This window comes from Arachis stenosperma, chromosome 5 (assembly GCF_014773155.1).
Source record: "Arachis stenosperma cultivar V10309 chromosome 5, arast.V10309.gnm1.PFL2, whole genome shotgun sequence".
Taxonomy (NCBI): domain Eukaryota; kingdom Viridiplantae; phylum Streptophyta; class Magnoliopsida; order Fabales; family Fabaceae; genus Arachis; species Arachis stenosperma.
This window is the reverse complement of record NC_080381.1, coordinates 121,099,055-121,121,071: the sequence shown is the minus strand read 5'-3', so window position 1 is coordinate 121,121,071 and position 22,017 is coordinate 121,099,055. Positions and strand designations below refer to the sequence as shown.

Below are 22,017 nucleotides of genomic sequence, written 5' to 3'. Positions count from 1 at the left end.
ACATGCATGTATCGTAATCGAATCATATCATATCATAGATTTGTGTTTCAATAATGTTTACTCCTTAGAGGAAGTTATTGAAAATCTTATCTGCTGCCACCAATGCTTAGATTATAACTCTATTTGAATCCATATATGATTCAATGGTCCCCTTTCAACCCATCATTCTCCACCCAAAGAGCACAACCACGTCAGACATGTATAATAATAATAGTAATAATAATAAAAAAAAACATTTTTCATTCATAAAAGAGTTAAATAACACTTATAAATATCATAAAAATATTAATTTTATGTCAATAACAGAAAGATAAATACTCTATATATTAAATTATAATCTAATAAAAACTAAAAAGTATAATATTCAATTTCTAAAAATATTAAAAAAAAAAGACAAATCTAAATCTTTTGTTTTTAGATCAATAATAATAATAATAATAATAATAATAATAATAATAATAATAATAATAATAATAAATCATGACGGTACCATTCATCTCATTCTTATTTTTTAGATAAGGTTGATTTGATTTGATTTGGTTAGGTCTTAAGAGATAAGATAAATAATTGTAAAGTTTAGTTAAATGTTTATTGAATATTACTTTCAGCAGCAAGATATAATTATTTAAAAACAAAGGAATATAAAAGATCTCGGTTGTTTCTAATTATATTATTATTAAGGAAGAGGGAGAATTAATAGAGATGATGTAAAAAAGACTTAAAAAGTTATGCAAGATTTTATCAAATATATCTAAGTTACTCTAATATAAGTACTTCATAATGTTTTTTTATTTATATTAATGGTTAATGTAGATAATTTTTTTTTTAAAACAAAGGAACACAATACAGTAGAGTATAATAAAATAAAAATAAATATTTAAAGCAGATAAGCAATTTTTAGAAAGTAACACAAAAATAAAAAGATTTTTTATATCATTTTAAAAAGTCTTTTTATTTTTAATAGAGATGACTTTGACAAAACCATCAACAACATGAAGAGAGTACGTATTTCCACACGTCGCAGCTATGTATGGACATATTGATAATTTTTTCTACACTTTTGCTTTTATTATGAAATATCCTCCTATTCCTTTCTATCCAAATGTTTTAAATGATCGCACATAAGCACCTTAACCGCTGCTTCCGATCCTCCTTCCTACGCAGTTCTTTTGTCCAACTTAAAAAGTGGTCCTTCATCAATCTCGGAAGTGACCATAGCCGGCCAAACACAGATATCCAAACACTCCACACCTACCAAGGAAAATCACAGTCAAGAAACAAGTGATTGACCTGCTCAACATCCTTGTTACATAAAATACAACTCTTATCATCCTGATTGATTATCCCGAACTGACTTAACCTTTCCTTAGTATTCACCCTTCCTGTCAAGACAAACCAAACAAACAACTCCACTCTTAGTGGAACTAAACCCTTCCAAATGGTATTAGTAAAGCTGTAACTGGTTATATCCTCTGATAGCATTCCTTCTTGTAATACTTGCACAAAAGAGTTAGTCGAAAAAATACCAAGTATATCAAATTTTTACACCACTCTATCCTCTCTATTATATACTAGCCTCACAGGTCTCAAATCCTCATGTATCTGACTTAGGAGATCCAACTCCCACTGAAATAACTCTCGCCTCCATTGGAAGTTCCAAATTCACTCTAGCCCATCCCAAAACCCACAATCCCCAATAACCGAATCACACTGGTTTGAAACAGAGAAGAGCCTGGGAAACCGATCTTTCAGGGATCCACAATATAACCAAACATCCTCTCAAAACCAAGTCTGACGTCCGTCACCAATCTTCATGGACAGAATTGTAATCATCTTATCCTTTATATGTTGCTCCTTTATCTGTATCTGGCATATATCCTTCCATGGTCCCACTCTGGTAGGTAACACTTGAGTGGATGGTGCGGAATTTATAACCACAAACTAACCGAAAACTGCACCAGGTCGTACCAAGTAGTACCTCAAGTGAATGAGGGTCGATCCCATGAGAATTGATAGATTAAGCAACAATAGTTAAGTGATTTACTTAGTTAGACAAACAGAAAAGAGTGTTGAGAGTTCAATTGCATTAAATAGTTATTCTGAGAATCAGAAAGTGAACAGTAAATTGATGTGAATAATATATGAAGAAAACAGTTAAGACTTCAGAGATATCTATCTTTCGGATTGACTTTTCTTACTAACTATTTTAATCATGCAAGATTCAATTCATGGAAAATTATATGTGACTAAACCCTAATTTCTTAGACCTTTTTAGTCTCTTCTAACCTTCATCAACCGCCAATTCCTTGGTCACTTCATTCCAATTAGAGGGTGAAGTTCAATTCTAGTTTATATGCCACAGAAACCCTAATTACCCAAATATAAGGGGGATTATATGTCACGTATCCCGTTAAGTTCAGATAATTAGAAATTTAGGAGAAATTATTTTCAAGCTGTTGTTCAAGTAAAAAGCTTTTTCAAGTTATACAAGAACTCAATTAGAACCAGTGTCATACTTTCGTTCCACCCAGATTCATAAGATAAAGGACAAAAACAATTCTTGAAATAGAAATCAGCACATGAATTAAAATAGAAAAATAATAGTATCAATTCATACAATAGATAGAGCTCCTAATATTAACGGTGGAGGTTTAGTTGCTCATAGTTCAGAGAGAAAATAAGGATTCTCAAAAACTGTAAATTACAGAATGAGGAAAGAGAGAAAAGTGAAGCCTGAAGAGCTGATTCTTTTCCCTTTTATATCTAATCCTAATTAATGTAAAATATATTTTCTAGACTAAATAATATCTTTTCTTATTTTAAAATAAAATAAAGTTTTAATCAAAATTAATTAAATACATCTCGTGTTGCTCCTTGGACAATTGGGGACCACCAATTTCATTAAAGGTGGCGCCAAACTTGAGCCGAACCAAGCTTGCACCTCCATGCCTGAATGTATCTTCAATATTATGCACCCTTGGCGCCAAACTTGAGAAATCTCAAGTTTGGCTTTGGTTCGACGCCAAGCATTCCTGGAGGTAGGTGAGTGTGGCGTCAAACTTGGAGAATCTCAAGTTTGGTGCCATTGAGATCGAACGAAATGGAGAAAAAGGGTATACTATTTTATATCGTTGGAAAGCACTGGAAGTTAGTTTTTCAATGCCACTAGAATCACGTCAATTGGACCTCTGTAACTCAAGTTATATTCGTTAGAGTACAAGGAGATCAGGGTTGACAACATCATCCACTTTCTTTCTCTTCTTCTATAAAACTCCGTCAAATCCATCCGAATGCTACCTGAAATAAACAGAATTGCACACAACTCAAAGTAGCATTCATAGTGGCTAAAAAGTATTTAAATTTTGATTAAACTTAACAATTCAAATGCAAATTCACTAGGAAAAAATAGAAAAGATGCTCACGCATCAGTGGACAGTAACTCATTCGCCTTCAGATTATTACAAGAACATACCACTTTTTTCCACAATAGGCACTATTTCTTCGCAAAACACCACCACCACTTAAACAAAAGTGCAGTGTTCTGAATTATAGCATCTCTAACTACCAACCCACCTAACTTCTTTGGGGCCTGCACCAAATTCCATCTTACTAAAGTAATACCATTCCTCCCATCCTCCTTGTCCCATAGAAATTTTTTCTGCAAAGAAATTAATTTCTCAGCAACAACCTTCGACATCTTATACAAGCTCAAATAAAATACTGACAAACTATTTAACACTGATTTGATAAGCACCAACTTCCCAACTTTATTATGACTTATGAGTATTCTTACAAAATTTATACTTTGGTCAAACTTAAATTTTTAAGACTTTCAAACAGATAATAAAAAAATCGACAGTTAAATTAGTCATACTTAATTCGAAAAATTTTAAGTAGGATTTGGTTCAAATTATTTTAGTTTTTTTTTTCACCAAACACATCCATAATATAAATACAGAATTAATACTTAACTTAGTCTCTGAAAAATGAGTTATTCTTCAAATTTATTTTTGAAAATTTTATTAACTAAAATAGTCTTTTAATTTAAAGATTATAAATTAATTATTTTTATCATTTCATCACTTAATTAATAGTTTTCGTCAGATGATATAGAATGACACTCAGCATGTTCAATTGGACGCTGAATAAATATCTTTATAAAAATATATTAATTTAGTTCATATTCCAATTAAATAAAATATATTCCTAATATAACCTAAAGATAATAAATTGATAGATTTTTATAAATATATTTGTTTAATATCTAATTAGATATACTAAGTATCATATATGATATGAATTAATATTTTATATCATCAATCGTTTATAAAAATTGTTAAGTGAGTAACTGAAAGACAAAAATAATTAATTTATAACTTTTAAATAACTAATTTGATTGATAAAATTTTTCAATGAATATAAAAAATAAAATTATCTTTTAAGAACTAATTTAACTATTAACCCTACAAATACAACTTGTCACCGTCAAAAGACAAAAATAGACTTAACCAAGAAAAATGAAAGTTCTAATTTGTAAAGTATAGACCTTCATTTTGATTTATTTATGCTTTGTATGAAGACAAATACATTCTTAATCATTGAAAAAATAAAATATATGATTGATTAAGAACTTAATTATAAGTGTTTAATTCTAGTTAAAAACTTGTATATCAGCACAAAAAATTGTCAAATATTGAAATTATTTAAATTTCTTAACTCAAACTATTTATGTTTAACTATCAAAAAAGATATCTGAAAAGAAAAGCATATCTAAATCAAAATGAGCTCGATTAAAAGGTCTTGTGATTTTTTACCTTAATTTTTTATGGATAAAGAATTATCAACTATATTACATATATACTAAAATTAACCACTACAATTAGTCACTAATATAAAATATATATTAGAATATAAATACACATTAAAAATAAATTAAACTATATATATATTTATACATAAATGCATTGATAGCTGCCAGCGAGTTATACTTTAAATGATATAATCTTGCCATATTATTTTGATATATAAATAGTATTTTTGAAGAATTATAAAGTGACTTTAATTTTTTTTTATGTACAAAAGTGACTTCAATTTTTTTCTTAGTACAACACTACATGGGCCGGGTTCTTTATCCACTTATAGCTAAAGCCAGATTCAAATCAATATGTGGCTGATTGGAAATCACATGATGTCCCACTTTTTTTGGTTTACATGATTTTCCAACGGTTTTGATACGGCCCAACCATGATGTGCCACCACTTGATCCAGGCCTCCAACTACATTTACAATTTTTGGTCTTGTCTATGCTCAAAATAAAAGTAGATGGGCCATGTTGTTATTTTCTAATTTTGATGGGCTAAAATGTACAGTTGATGGGCTAAATTTGATTCAGGCGTAAGCCAAATTATGAATTGGACATATCCAAAAATAAAAAAAAATGGAAACACAGTATTGGAAGTCCAGTTTCAAACTCTATTCTAAAATATGAATTGCGTTTTAGTTAGCTAAGAGAAATGTTAGGAGTGCACTGTTTTTTATTAATATTAGTTAAGATTTTGGATTAATATCATATATTTATACTATTAAAATTTAAAATTGATTTAATCTCATTTTTTTAGACATTACATATAAAAGTATATTTGTTAATCAAGTGTTGATTTAAAATGATAAATTTTGTTGACCATAGCGATATTCATGAGCTAATATAGAGAATAAAAATGAGTTATACATTATCTTGAAAATACTTAATTTTCAAACCCAAATTAAAAATTAAAATCATTAGCTTAAAATTATGAGTAATTTTTTCTTAAAAGAGAGTCAATTTTTTTTAAGCTGATAAGTTTTTTTATGTAATTATTACAATTTATTGGAAAAGGTATATCATAAAAAAACAATGAATATTGGAAAAGCACTCAACAAGAATTTTGTAGAAAAATATTGCATATATAATATTTTATCTTTGACCAAATTCAATAATTCATTTAGAGGTCTTGCAGCACATTATTATTTATTTTTTGTATTTATTTATATTTATATCATATGATTGCTAGTTTTGGGTGAAATCTATTTATTATCATTATTTCCGCCACTCAAAATTGCAATTGATGCTCTCACCAATCTATTTAGGGGAGATTCAATTCAGTGGCACTGTTAAAAAGTCAAAACAATGATAGCTTATGTGGAATATGGTACAACTTTTACTAAACAGGTACACCTTTCACAAATAATACTACTTAGGAGAATCTTATAATTTTTTCCATAAAAAATGTTAAACCAAATCAGATCATGTAACTTATATTTTATGTATTTTACTTTAGAAATTTCAACATGTAGTTTCATTTTTGTTACCAAAATAGTTTAAAATTAAAATTTAGTCACGTGTTTTATTGTAAGCGTCCTCATTATAATTTAAAATTTTTTTAAGTAGTTTATAATAATAATATTTATTTATTCTCATTAAATTATTGAATTTGATCTCACAATAATATTTTATTTAATTTTTGGTAAATTTTAGCTAATTTAAAAATATTATATTAGATATTATTAAAATGATCAATTCACAATTTGAATATAAATTTTTATTTTTTTTAAAAATCGATTCGAAAGAGTATTATTTATTTTTTTTTTATATTAGTTTTAAATTTTTTTTTTGGTAACAACTACATAACATAAATGTATAGCATTATTCTATATAAAAAAAAATATTTCGATTGTATTGTTAAAAAAAATTACTTAATTTTTTTAAAATATAAAATCTAAATAATAAAATTTTAAATTATATTATTATTTAAATGACTATTTTAGTGATTTAATTTATAAATTAAATATTTTAAAAACTAATCATGTTATATATATATATATATATATATATATATATAATAACTATATATATATTAAAATAAAAAATACACATTAAAAATAAATTAAATAATATATAATAATTAATAAATAATTTAATAATTAATTTTTATATATACATAATATCTTTTTCATAAAATTATTTTATATATATATATATATATATAACTTCCACTATTAAAATTTTTTAGATTCGTACTGAATATAAATATACCTGTACGTTATTATTCTCAAGACTTAGATGAGTGAATTTTTTTTATATTTTTAATAAACAGATTATTGAATATTTGACTAGTTACTCTACTTTTGATATGATAATATACCATTAAGTTTATTAATTTTTTTTATTATCTAAGGAATATAATATATTTTTGAATTCTAAGGTCGCTTTTAGAAGAGAAATTAAAATTAAAAAATAAAAATTAAAATAAATTTTAATATTATGTTTAGTTTAAAGTAAAAAACAAAGACTAAAATAAAAATAATATTTTAATTTAATTTATATAAAAAATAAAATTAAAATTTAATTAATTAAAATAAAAATATTTAAAATATAAAATATTATTAAAATTTTAATTTTAATTTTTAAAAATTTCAATCTCTTATATTTTTATTTTTTAAAAATATTAAAATATTAAAATTTTAAAAACAAAAACTAAAATTTTAATACTAACCTCCACACTAAAAAAGATATTAAATTTCAATCTACTTCCAATATATCAAAATATACGCTACCTAATCTAAGTGGGAGACAGAACAAACATGCTAACAAATATCCCGGAATTGACAGAAATGTATAAACTAGAGTTGATAAATAAATTTGAGGTCCAATGCTTTTAACTCTGACATTCTATATATATAGGCTCGTAGATGAAATAGTGAATATGAGACTTGAATATGAAAAAAAAAAACAGCAAATCAACAATGCAATAATTAAGGGCAACTTGCCTTTAAGACATTTAGAACGAACTCAACACAACTATAGGTAAAAATAATGAAAAATTATCACTTTTTTTCCTTATAAAGATATAAATTTAATTTTCATTGTCTAAATAAATTGTAGGTACTTGTATTCCACATATGTAAGACATATCTTTTTTGGTAATGTCTTGATTATTATAATAATATAATATGACCAAGAATCAAGATTACTAAACTTTTATTGATATAAAAAAGGTTGTCATAAATCATAATAGACTGGGGTAGATCCAAAAACTTCACAGAGGAACGAAAATTTAATAGTACTAAATTTTAAAAAAATTGATGATCCGTAATTTTTTTTAAAGGAAATATAAAAATGCTTGTAAATATATTTCATCAAGGTATTGTTAGTTAAATGTATCTTAATTCTACAATGTTTTTTTTGTCAATTATTTTCAGTCTTTTACTTAGTACTAATAAAGATATTTTAAATATTGTTAATAATTTTTTTGATAAATATTTATATACAGTTATTTTTATATAAAATTAATAATTAAAATATTAAATAATAATTTAATTAAATATATCAAATCATCTAATTGTTCTCAATTAATAACTTTACATAAATATAATTACATATAAATTTTTACTATTTTTTTAATAGAGATTGAACATTAAATACTTTTAGTGTAACAAATAAACATACTAAATACAAATAAACTTTGTAACTAAAAAAAAAAAGAGAATAAAACGTGACAAAAAAGAAAAATATGTATTGACACATGTCCTGGTCTTATCACAAAATCAAAATGAATTTTATAATTTCACAATATTTTAGAAAAAAGTAAACATCCATTCCATTACTATAATTATTCAAAAATTACACAACAATACCCTCATCAATTCCTTTGTTAATTCTTCTAGTTTTGTTTAACTCAAGTCTCAAGGGAGACAGAGACAATGAGACAAGGACCGTTACTTTCTGTAATTTTGCATATTACTATTATTATTATTATTATTATTATTATTATTATTATTATTATTATTATTACAAGCCATAAAAAGAATACAAACACCAGCACCAACACCAACACCAAAGTGCCTTCAATAGTTCATCCTCTCTTCTCAATTCTAACTTGTGAGAATAGAGCAATGAAAAGGGCCTCTAGCTTCATCTTTGCTGCTTCACTATTCCTTCTGCTTCTGGGTTTGTGCTATTTTCCTTTTCTTTCTTTTAGTTGCATTATTATAGCTACTGTTTTAAGCTATGTACCTTCTTTTGTTTTTAGCTGCCTTCTGTTCAATGTGATTTATTCCTTTTATGCTGTTTGTATCAGATCACTTCTTTTGTTTGCTCAAGTTTTTCATTTTGCTTCATGAGACAATGTGCTTTCAAGTTTGAACTCTCCACCTCTTTTGTTTTTTTCCCTTTTTATTTTCACTATCTAAGTGCACATTTTTAGTAGCCATTTTTCTTTGGAAGTTTAATCTTTTTTTTTTTAAGATGGCATTTTTTCTTGGCATTTCAAGTCTGCAACTATGTTTCTGCATGCATTTGATGGATTATCTATGGGGAAAAAAAGAAAAGAAAAGAAAAAGAAGTTACCTTTAGACATTAACAACTAAATACCTCCCTTTTTTTATATTTTTCTTTTATATAAAGTGTAGTATTGCAGTGTCCGGTGTACATTGTTGACTTGATAGTTGATATAGTAGGTTAAGCCGGTGAGCCAGCTCGACTTATTAACAACTCGATTAGCTGAGTTCATGAGTTTGTGAGCCGAACTTGAGACTAAATTTGAGATGGTGTATTAAATGAGCCGAGCTTGAGTTTGGGCAAGGTCCGCTCATGGAGCTTTTACCTATGTTTTAAATTTGTTTGGTGTTGACATTCCAGCGATTAAAAGTATAGATATTAATTATTAATCTATTTTGGTGTTGCTTGGTGAACTTCTCTAGGAAGCCTTGGACTTGAGGATGATAGAGATACTTCCAAATTTAGAAATATTTCCTAGTTGTGTTACATGTTTCATTCTCTACATCGAGCCTACTCACTTCCCTCCACCGTAGAATTGAGTGTGGAATAAAATTTATTTAGGTCTCATTCCACACCTTCCAAGTGGAGGGAAATGAGTCGGCTCGATGCAGGAGAAAGAGTGATTACCAAAATACATTTGTCTAATCTTTCTGTATCGTCTCTTCCTTGAGATGAATCCCTTCAAGTGGAAACAATTCACTTGAAATTCTCACTTTTCTTATTTCTCCCTTTGAAAATTCTATCAGATTGTTGCTCTGGGAGTTTTGTTGGGATCTGCTATGGAAGAAATGCTGATGATCTTCCAACACCTGACAAGGTAGCAAAGCTGGTTCAACTTCACCAAATCAAGTATCTTAGAATCTATGATTCCAACATACAGGTTCTTAAGGCTTTTGCAAACACTGGGGTCGAACTCATGATTGGGGTTCCAAATTCGGACTTGCTGCCATTCTCCCAGTTCCAAACCAATGCAGACACTTGGCTGAAGAATAGCATCCTTCCTTACTATCCGGCTGCAAAGATCACATACATAACCGTCGGCGCAGAAGTCACAGAAAGTTCCAACAATGTTTCTGCACTAGTAGTGCCTGCAATGAATAATGTCCTCACTGCACTAAAGAAAGCAGGACTTCATAAGAAGATAAAGGTCTCCAGCACTCATTCCCTCGGTGTTCTGTCTCGGTCATTCCCACCTTCGGCTGGGGCTTTTAATAGCAACCATGCTCATTTCCTCAAGCCACTGCTAGAATTCTTAGCAGAGAATCAGTCACCTTTTATGATTGATATATATCCTTATTATGCTTACAGAGATTCCCCGAACAAAGTGTCGTTGGACTATGCTTTGTTTGAGTCATCCTCTGAAGTTATTGATCCAAACACTGGTTTGCTGTATACAAACATGTTTGATGCTCAGGTTGATGCTATTTATTTCGCGCTGACGGCCTTAAATTTCAGAACAATTAAGGTTATGGTCACTGAAACAGGTTGGCCTTCGAAAGGTTCGCCTAAAGAGAAAGCCGCCACACCTGATAATGCACAAACTTATAACACAAATCTGATAAGGCATGTAATCAATGACACCGGCACCCCTGCAAAGCCTGGAGAAGAGTTAGATGTTTACATTTTCTCATTGTTCAACGAAAACAGGAAGCCTGGTTTGGAATCCGAGAGGAACTGGGGACTATTTTATCCGGATGAGACGAAAGTTTACAGCCTTGATTTCACCGGAAAAGATGCTGCTGTTGACTTGACTAGTGGTGCGAATGGAACCAGAACAAGTAATGGAACAACATGGTGCATTGCTTCGAGTAAGGCCTCGCAAGCTGACTTGCAGAATGCCATAGATTGGGCATGTGGTTCTGGCAATGTGGATTGCACTGCTATCCAGCCAAGCCAGCCGTGCTTCGAGCCGGATAACCTGGTCTCGCACGCATCGTATGCTTTTAATAGCTATTACCAGCAAAATGGGGCTTCAGATGTTGCTTGTAGTTTTGGAGGGTCTGGTGTTATAGTTGATAAGGATCCAAGTATGTTCACTTCAAGCTCATCATTTTTCTTCTTGCAAAAAATCTTTCATACACTATTTGGTTTGGTAACTGAATTGCAATTTGTTTTTCAATTTTGCAGCCTATGACAACTGCATCTACATGAGAACCGGGTAAGTTCAATGCTTGAAATTTTGTTTGTTCATCTTGCTTTTATGGCCTAACATTATAGCGTAAATTACACTGACTTTCTTTGAGATTAGGTAACATTGTCAATAGGACTCTTGACATTTGGATCTTCTTACATTGTGTTTATTCAGAATCAATACAACTGTTACAAGTAATACAACAGCAATATCTTCAACTTCAACTTCAACTCCAACTCCAACTGCATCATCTTCTTCTGGGAGACAAATTTTCACATGGATTTCCAGCTCTCTTCTATTAACCTTTATCTCCCTCGTATAGGGCATTTTGGGATGATGGGAAGGTAAATTTTAGAAGCTATATTATTGTTGTTGTTATGATGTGTTAAAAGAATGTAAAATTCCTTGCTCTATAAGTGTATGTGAAGAGAGTTCGGCTATTTAGATTTTAGAGGCCTATGTAGTATGTAGGGTGGAGCAATCTCACTCCTAATTTTGTATTCCGAATGATTGGCCTAAGCATTGGTGTAATTAATTGACTCTTTCTATAATTTATGTTATTTTTGTAATAGCACATAGTATTCAGGTTTAATTATGGGAAGATTTCACCTCCATTTTACTAAACCGGTTTTAGTAGGTTTCTTTTCGAGTCATTTTTATAGTACATTGTCACACCATATGATGACTATATCAGCATGACATTTTTGGGCAGGGTTTGCTTTGACTATGTGTGCATATTGAGAAAATAATAAAAAATAGGTTAAAAAAATAAAAGTCAAGATAGTAAAGAATGATAAAAGGCAAAGTATTTGATGGAGATCTCAAAAAAAGTTACATCAGATGGAGCTGCTTAAAGTATTTATAATGTAGTCCAACTTGTTATGATATTTATTCATGATGAACGAGACTCTTCAAACATTTTTTTTTATGATTAGCTACAAAAAGAAAAAGAGACAAAACAAGGAAAAGAACAGAAGATAAAAACAAGACATCAAACACAACTCGATAGATCTCCCTAATCCACGAGCGTTCATCAACCCAGAAGGAACATAGCCCTCGCAGTGAGCAATAGTGGTAGCATGAACCAGTAATGGAGGTGGCGCCAGAAACAGCCAAGCAGCCGTGAGCGCACCACCAGATTGATGAGAAATCTGGGTTGTGTACTCTTCCGGGTCAGGTCTTTGTTTGACCTGGGTCAAGACACAAAAAAATCAGCGGCCATATTTGCATCACGAGAAATCAAGGCGAAGCTGACAGTGGTGCACTACATCCTTGCCGAACCTTCAAATGGAATGCCTTCTGAATCAAATCTCTTTCCGAATGCTCGTCCGGTATCCTCCATTACTCACAAGAGAAAATGCTTCCAAATTCCAAAGACACAATAGCTGCCAAATTGGAAAATTAACAATACTCAACATCTAATTTGTGGAAGCATTAACATTTGCTTATGCCATTGCTGTAAAACATGATCATTAATAAGTTTCAATACTTGAAATTCATGTAATTTCTTTATGCTACTGGTTATTAACCGTTCATATATTTTGCATAACTCATGACATTTGTTTATGTTTTTTGTGGGAATTAATACTTAATATTTTATAGTTTGTGGAAGCTTTGACATTTGTCCATGCTATTTCATATTGACAGTGAATATTGAATATTTTGTAGAAATAATTATACTTACTAATGCTACTAATACAGAACCAGATCATTAACGAATATGTATTTAGATGTTGTGAGTGGGATTATTTTACAAAATATAAATCCCCTTGTTACTTATAAACAAATACACCATAGCGAGTTGAGACCATGTTGTAAATAATTTAGGCAGCTCCACGAGATAAAACTCTCTTTAAAAGCTCCATCAAATACTTTACCTAATAAAAGACCCTTTCTTTTGGGTTCTAAAGTTATGTTGAATTAGTGTTTTTATTTTCTAATGTTGAGTGTTTTTTGTTTTTCAGAATTTTATAAAAAAAATAATAAGAATAATAAAATCTCATTTTTTTTCTTCACAATTTTAAAAACAATATTAAAAATAAAAAACACTTAAAATTTCATATATGTCCATTTTTCAATCTAGCTCCACATAAAATTTGACACATTTCAAATCCGGTGAAATGTATAATTTGGCATTTTTTTAAAAGTCAAATTTAAGTAGAAATGTAAATATAAAGGACAAAAAATGAGAATCAAGAAAATTTAATCCTAAGGTCTATATATATCCAATTGGTTGGGGTCTCTATCCCCATTTCCTGTACGGCTCTACGCCTCTACCCGTATCTCTGTTTCTATCCTATTTGTTGAGTGCCAAATTCTTGGCGAAAACGGGGACGAAATTTATGCATGTGTCAAATTATAAATGGAGACACAATGCAGACAAGACTTTAATAAAAAATCCATAGCCAATGGATTGAGATTCTTTGTTCCTATTTTCTATCCCTTTCCATTTTCTCCACTCACAATTTGACACCCCAAGAACACAGTTTAGAAATCTCAAAATTGATGAAAACTATTAGGTGTAACATTTCTTCCAAGAGTAAAAGGCAATATACTATGATGCTAACAGAACTGTGAATCAGTGAAGATAATAACATTATATTCCTTGGGCATAGATAAAATTGAGAAGAAGAAAAAGCACGGGAGATATAAGGTTTTAGAAAGTTATGCCAATCTATGCCCATAGCATTAAAACCACTTGTAAAATGTATGCAGATACCCGCTAAAAAGCACAACAACAGAGATTATAGTTATCATTCACTTCTCAAGCACCATAACTTCTTCCCTAGACGCAGATCCCATGACTTTTGAATACCCATTAATTAATATTATTACACTACAATCGAGCATTCTCTTGGCAAATCGATGCGAAGCCTTGTATAGGAGCCAGTGAAATAAGCAAGCAGATAACAAGAAATAACAAAGAGGACTTAAAGACCCGTATCAATGAGATAATCACCCAGCCTTTCAACAATCATGTTGCACTGCCCTGGAGTCATTGGCTCATCGTAGATTCCAATGATCAACGCCTGATTCGTCTTCTTAATGGTAACACCACCAGGACCCTGCATGACAAGGACAGGCTGAGATTTTAACAACCAATGGCCAAAACCAGCATCAAGGTAACAACGGTATGGACATGGTGCAGCAATGAGCCAATGAGTTTTAAGCTGATGCTGATTCATTGTGAGCTATGGCCTAATGCAGTCACATACCACAATTTGAATCCATGATTACATCATAAATTTACTCAATCAGATTAGCAGATTCACATTATCATAGATTGTTGTATTTTCTTTGATGAACTTGTGCAATCAAAATTCAAGTTATAATTAGAAACAGTCAGTACCTTCTTCCCTCGAATGACAGCTCCGGGTTCACCTTGGATAACCATGTATTTGGTGCCACCGAGGTACAACCCGGTAGGGGCGAGCGATCCAGGCTCAGCAAAGTCGTTCATGATAGCAGTAATTTCCTCAGGCTTGAACTGCACAACACAAAAGACCAATCAAGAACAGATCAACTAAAACTATTTCAGATCTGCAAGGATCACTTGACTTGTGCTATGAACCAAACACACTTGAAATCCCCAGCCACATGTTACTTGCACAAGTGATGTGAATACACGATTTCATATATAACAATAACGAGTGTATGATTTCATATAAAAAGGAATGCAATGCATAAATTGCACAGTCCAAACTCCAAGTCATTCCTAATGACTCTCTCCAAGCTTTAATTTACAGCATAAATTGCACTTAACAAGTGAAACATTAAGAATCTGAAAAATGAATCAATTAGCTCCAGTTGATAAAACTAAACAGCTATGGTTAAAGCACGAATGTATCAAATTAACACCAAAACCATAGGATATGTCTCATGCAAATCAAATCTGATAAATCGGAGGAAAATTAACGAAAAAAAAAAGAACGAGATGAATCTGGAAAACAAAGCACTAAGAAAGAAGGAGAGTTTTGGAGAGAGAAATTGAGAAGTATTAAAGATAACCTGAGGGAAATTAGAGCTCTGAGCCCAAACACTGCCGTCTTGGCCGAGGATTGCGGCGGAGGAGAGGTGGTTGCCTTCAATTTCGCAGAGAAGGTGGTCATCGACGTAGGTTTGCCACGACATCTTGTTTTCTCTTTCTCTGGAAGTTGGGAGTGTTTTTTTTTTTTTTTTTTCTGATAAAAGTTGAGTACTTCTAATAATAACTCAAATAGTACTGTGAACTGTGCTGAAATGCTGATGCTGTAGCGTTGAAACCACGGAGCTATAAAAAAAAATCCATACGTTGATATTGTCCTCACGTTGAATTACTAGAATGCCCTTGTCATTACCAGTACTTTTTGCCATTTTCATTACCAATTCCCCCTAAATATTCGCTACTCCTTAGACTTGACTACTTTCAAACAAAAGTGTCGTTTCTGTCAGTTCCTTTCTTTTTCTTTTCTTTTCTTTTTTTCCTTTTCAATTTTCTTTTCTTATAAAATGTTTTTCCGAATTTTTACTTTATTTTTAAGAAAAATGTTGTGAGTTGTGACAATAACTAAGTAACACAAATATTATTTAACAATTACAAAAATTAAAAAGAATATATAATAAATTATAGTATTATTCTACATGCTTCTTAATGAATTTTTTTCAAAATTATTCTATGAACACAATAAATCGTCATATTTGTGTGTATTATTTAGTAATTTAATCACACTTTTTAAAATATCAAACTTTACATAAACATAAAAAAAAGTAGTTACCATTGTGTGTTTTGTGATTTTATTCATATGTTAATTATAGATATTAATTTTGTTTAATTATATGTTCTTTAAAATTTTATTATAAATATGAATACATTGTATTTTTTTATACATTTTATGCTTTATTGATCTAACAAGTAAATTGAAATATTTAATCATATAAATCAACTGGATAAAATTTGAAAATAATTTAATATTTTATCATACGTATTTATCTCTGATGGATAATATAATTTTAAAAGTATTAATAAATGTTGACTACTAGATTTAATCATTTCATCAGGTCATCCGGCTTTTTTACCCTTTTACTTATATGTCATATTTCAATGGAAATTCGTGTAGTGTCCTCTCTTTTTTATGTAAATTTAACTTTAACACCATTCATAATTAAAAAATAGTGAGTAGCATGTCCATTTTTTTGCATAGAAACGGAAATGATACTCCTGTTGGTCGAAAAATATTTCGATTGGAATGAATGAGATCGAAACATTTGAAAGTACACATGGTATAAGTTGAGCGTCATTCAATACAAGTTCGATTTCGGACACATTATTAAATTGAGTGAGTTTAATCGAATGGACATTCGAAGAAATAATAAAAAAAATGTTCGAAATAAGTGAATCCAACGATTACATAAGTGAAGGAGTTGAGGGTTTGTACCACGTAAAGAATTAATGGGTAAAATTTCATTGGCAAATGAGTGAAAACAGTTACCAAAAAGTTCGTGCGCAAGACAGTATTGTATAATTAATGATCGGTTACAAAAAGAAAACTATAAATATTAAAAGGTTTTAAGAAATAAGGGTTAGAACTTTAATTCAGAAAACACTCAAACACATTCATATTTCCAACGATTTCCTGAGTCTGCGATCAAATCTCTTTTTTGCAGGATTCTTTCCATATTTTTACCTTCTCAATTTATCTTTATGTAAACTTTACTTTTCAAGTAAATTTATCTTTCAGCCATTTTTAAATTTCAATGTCCAATTTATATTTCACACCTTTAAGTTTTATGTCAAAACTCCTTTGATCCAGTCGAGGACATTTTATAGCTTTTTTAAATTTTAACACAATCTTTTCGGTTTTCAGTCAATTTATTTTTTCGAAAGCTTTCTTCTTTATTTTTTTATTATTTTACAAATTTTAATTTATCTTTCATATCGATACCGTCTAATTGAAGACGTTTTGATGCACTTAAAAAAATTGATACATGCAAAAGAGGAGTAGGTTTCGCTCCCAAATCATTAGAATCGAATCACTATCAATTTGCTAAAAATTGACAAAAATACATAAAAATAACGGATGATCTTGTTATAAAGTGCACCCTCTGCCCTCTAGGATTGAGGAAGTGCAAGTTTAGGGTTTATTTAGATAAGTATATATTGTCGAATTAGACCAAAACACTATATTGTCTTGTTCAGTGTTCACTACTATAAATTTTAATTTTATAGTCTAACACCTTAATTATTGATTATGCATTTTTATATAATGATTTTCATTCCACGGTTCTAAAAGGTTTGTACATTCTAATTCTTCGGTGGAAAATTAACAGGTTGAAAACCTTTTTTGCTCGAAATACAACATTTCTAATTCAAAATAATGGAGAAAAAAAAAACAAAAGATCCAAATTCAGTAATTCAGACAAAAGATTTCATGTAATCACTGCATTAATATGTGGATTTCAAAGTTCAATCTTTCCAACTTCAGGATGTTGCAAAATTAAGTCCTGCTTAGGACGCAAATCATGATTATCATACATTATTGGAATAAATCCTCTCATGTAGTGCTCATAACAGTACAGGATATGGATAAAAAAGAAGAAACTAGAGTAACGAAATTTAAACAACCAACAAGAAATAAACTGTTTAATCCTCAAATGGTTATTGTCTGCGACAACACCCAATTTAGGGTTGAAATGTAGAAGTGCAGACCAAAACTGAATATAATAAAAAGCATATAATACCCAAACAAAAATTGTTCAAATCTTCAAAGATCCAGGTTCATCTACAGACCCTGATCAACGAGGTAATCTCCCAACCTCTCAACAACCATGTTGCATTGTCCAGGAGTAACTGGTTCCTCATAGACGCCGAAAACTAGAGCTTGCCCGGTTTTCTTTATGGTGATGCCTCCAGATCCCTACCCAAAAAAGTCAGTAATCACGGCAAATTAATAAAGGAAACTTAATCATGTAGATTAAATACAAAGTGTTCAGGCAGAATATAGAAAAGATCACTCTACTTTTTTACAACAGAAACTTAACTCTGAAATATTGGAAATGATAAATCAAACCATATTATGCACTATAGTCTATAGATTGAGTGTACACTAGAATGTAGCACACAATCTTGAATCCACTTACCACTAGATGCCCTTTTAATATACAAATACAACATTACTCAGTTAATAATGCCTAGTTATTACTAAAATAATAACTATTATGTTGTCCATCTGCAACTCTGTCTTTTTCCTATCATTTTCAAGAGAGAAGAAGAAAGAAAAGCTATACGACGTACATGAAAAAGATGCTGAAACCGGAATCATCCACGGATGCAACTGTCTAATAAATAACAAAAGACGTGGGGGAGTATCACTACTTCTGTGTTAAAGTTGCTTTGGATTTGAATAATGTCTTTTCCCTTGAAAACAAAGACATTGTCGAGGGAAAGAAGATTTTTTTCCAACCTGCCCTATCATAAATAACTGTGCAAGGGTTCACTGGTCATGCACATGCACAATAGTAAATTTGTTTCTTTCTCTTCGAGCAATATTCTTATGCTCTTCAAAAGAAAAGAGATGGTTCATCAAATTCACAACCTAAAACTGATGAGAGGTTACCGGCTGTATTTGATAACACTAAAGATAGAAGCAGACATTGAGCTAGTTTGTCTTTATTTAACCTTGTATTGTCATGAGTACTTTTGATAGAAGTAACAATACCTCTACTTTGTTAAAACTTAAAACTGCATTGAGAACCATATTTTATTTTGTACTTTCTGGTGTGAAAGGGTTGTAAACCATCAAGACAGTACTTTACATCTTTTGTTGTCGTTCACAAGTAAATAATACTTCTTGTAAAATGAACTCAACTTTAAAGTAAAATCTTGATTAAGGAGGACATTAGAATCAAACCATAAACAGATTATTGAGGAGAAAATGCATCCTTATTTTAGAGATAAAATCAATGTATCACACGTTTGCAAATTCTACTTAGTGCTTCGGAGGAAATAAAGGAGAAAACAAACGGTCATTTACTTTCGTGACATCACAAAAAAGCAAAACACTCAACCGCAATTATCAGGCTTTAAAACATTAAACACATAAACTTGGTTCTTAAGAATGCAGCTAACTATACTGCTTTACTGATTCATATAATTTCCCCAACCGGATTACCTTTAGAGAACAAAATAAGTTGGATTATGCGAATAAAAAACGGTGAGTTCTACTGTAAATAAGTAACAAGTATACAAGCATCATCATAAGTATGTTGATAACACAGCTTGCATTGTGATATAACAAAATTACCTTCTTCCCACGGATGACAGCTCCAGGCTCTCCCTGAATTACCATGTATTTTACGCCCGCAATGTGCAAACCAGTAGGAGCAAGATGACCGGGCTCATCAAAATCCTTCATGATATCAGTAACCTCCTGAGGCTTAATCTGAAAGCAAGTATTAAATTGTAATATCAGTAACGTGAAAAACATATCTCACCTATTACGACACCAAATATAGTAGCATCACTCGCATATCTATATCTATGTTTAATACATTTCAGCAAAATTATTTTATCATAATCATCAGTTGCAAGAATCTTCATCGTCCTCGAATCAACATACATTTCACAAATAGCACGAACAGAAAACTTAGTTGTCCGCATTGTGTGACGGAATCACCACTTTTTAGGCATTGGTGCGTCAACAAACCATTTCACAAATGAGTATAGCTCAGCATTTTCTTCGGACTATCGCTATGCAATGTAACAAAGCACGAACACAATGGCAAATGCAATTAGGAAAATTAAAACAATGAATCAAAGATCAAAATCCAGATCGAATTGAATGTAAAAGCGATTTCTATGGATGAGCCACGTGGCGTAACGGAAGATCGATGGATCCCGCGCAACGTAACCGCATTGCAACGATGGATCGGAGGATTCTGGATCGACGCGATCGGATCTGCAGAAGCTCGAAGACGAAGCGGAAAAAAAAACGCACACATAAAGGCAATAATTGCATGCATGCATGCAAGCTCGTATTGTATCTACGATAATTTGATTCAGATTCAGAATTCAGATTGAGATCGAAACGTAATCGAAATCGGAGTGATATGGAAGGTAGGTATAAATACCTGAGGGAAGGAAGAGCTTTGAGCCCAGATGGAGCCGTCGTGGCCGATGATGGCGGCGGCGGTGAGATGTTGGCCGGAGCCGTCAATGTCGCACATCAAGTGCTCATCCACGTAAGTTTGCCACGACATTTTCTTCTTCTACTTTTTGTTTTCCCTCTCTTGCTTTGGTTGGCTTCTGGTGTTGTGTGTGTGAGAGAGAGTGTGATGTAGCGGAAAATGAAGGAAAGTGTTGTTTTTGAAAAAATATATATAAAGAAAGAGTTGAAGAAGGGTTTGGATTGAATTGAGAGGGTGTGAAGTGATTGTGATGATGAGCGTAAGTTTTGGTTCCATTAATTCCTGCCATTCAAGTTTCAACCATCCTTCCCTTCATTTTAGGCACCCCTAATCTACTCTTCCTTTCCTCTATTCTCCATGTGCTCTAATTCCATCCACATTTTATTTTTAATACCTCTTGTTTTTTCTTTATCTTCTATTCACATATTTATTATCTTCTCGTCAATTTTTCATTCTAATTTATACATATATGTTATGTACACATGTGCCACCTACAACAAAAATGTTACAATACTGCCAAGTGCCAAGTATTTGTAGTCACTGATAACCGGGGATTTGAGACATTTATAGAAGAGGAGTGCTAGACGCATCAAATTTTGTGATTTGTAATCATTAATTAGTTATTATTAATGTTTTTAATGGTGTGAGATTTTATTTAATGGTGTAGAATTATTTATTTTTCTTTTGTTGGTTAAGTGCGGAACAGATTTTAATAAAAGTGCTGGTCTATTAAACTTTCTCTTTATAGAATATCATAATTTGAATTAGAATTTCGCTAAGGAGCCAATAAAATATTTGTACAATTTGTACAATGGGTTATTTATTTGGTCCAATATGAATTAAAAAATGAACATATAGAGTAAAATACTACTAATTTCTCAAACACAATACACCCATATTATCCAAAATAATCATCAGGGTACTAGAATAATAAATATCTGATATCCTACTAAATCGAACATCTCTATACTCCCATTCTACACATTGTACAGATACTTCAATCACTCCATAACCATTAAGATGAAATGTTTCATTAATGTTATATGTATCACTTTTACATATATAATTTGTAAATATTTTTTATTTTTAATATTAAAAGTGATTGATAAAAAAAAAAATAAAAAAATTTGCCTTTAATAAATAATATTTGTATAACTTTTTCTGTACATCTCTTTTGTATATTTTTTTATAGTATAAGAGACAAATCTTTTATTTTTAATTTTCTCACTTCATATCAATCAATTTTAATACCAAAATATAAGATATAGAAAATAGATGTATACAAAAATAATAATATAACATTTCTCGTTTTTTTTTATACCATAAAAAATTGTAAAGCATCACTCATTGAAATATTTTACTCTCTCAATAAGTGAATATATATCATGTATCGTATAATTCTAAATTT

General features: G+C 30.6%; 3 protein-coding genes across 3 annotated transcripts; 1 reads left to right on the top strand and 2 right to left on the bottom strand.

Moving 5' to 3' along the window:
- The first annotated feature begins 8,817 nt into the window (after nt 1-8,817).
- LOC130979669 (glucan endo-1,3-beta-glucosidase 13-like) lies at nt 8,818-12,046 on the top strand. Its single transcript, XM_057903155.1, has 4 exons — nt 8,818-8,986; nt 10,063-11,343; nt 11,444-11,474; nt 11,622-12,046. Exons 1-4 carry the CDS (start codon nt 8,932-8,934, stop codon nt 11,767-11,769), a joined length of 1,515 nt encoding a protein of 504 aa, XP_057759138.1. The 5' UTR covers nt 8,818-8,931; the 3' UTR covers nt 11,770-12,046.
- Nucleotides 12,047-14,025: 1,979 nt separating this feature from the next.
- LOC130982759 (profilin-1) lies at nt 14,026-15,692 on the bottom strand. The gene is made up of 3 exons (XM_057906842.1): nt 15,456-15,692; nt 14,797-14,934; nt 14,026-14,512 (listed from the first exon to the last, which is right to left on the bottom strand). The coding sequence occupies exons 1-3, from the start codon at nt 15,576-15,578 to the stop codon at nt 14,378-14,380; spliced, it is 396 nt and encodes a 131-aa protein (XP_057762825.1). The 5' UTR covers nt 15,579-15,692; the 3' UTR covers nt 14,026-14,377.
- A 2,248-nt stretch (nt 15,693-17,940) lies between these two features.
- On the bottom strand, nt 17,941-20,945 carry LOC130982660 (profilin-2). The gene is made up of 3 exons (XM_057906708.1): nt 20,553-20,945; nt 19,727-19,864; nt 17,941-18,340 (listed from the first exon to the last, which is right to left on the bottom strand). The coding sequence occupies exons 1-3, from the start codon at nt 20,679-20,681 to the stop codon at nt 18,206-18,208; spliced, it is 402 nt and encodes a 133-aa protein (XP_057762691.1). The 5' UTR covers nt 20,682-20,945; the 3' UTR covers nt 17,941-18,205.
- Nucleotides 20,946-22,017: the final 1,072 nt, after the last annotated feature.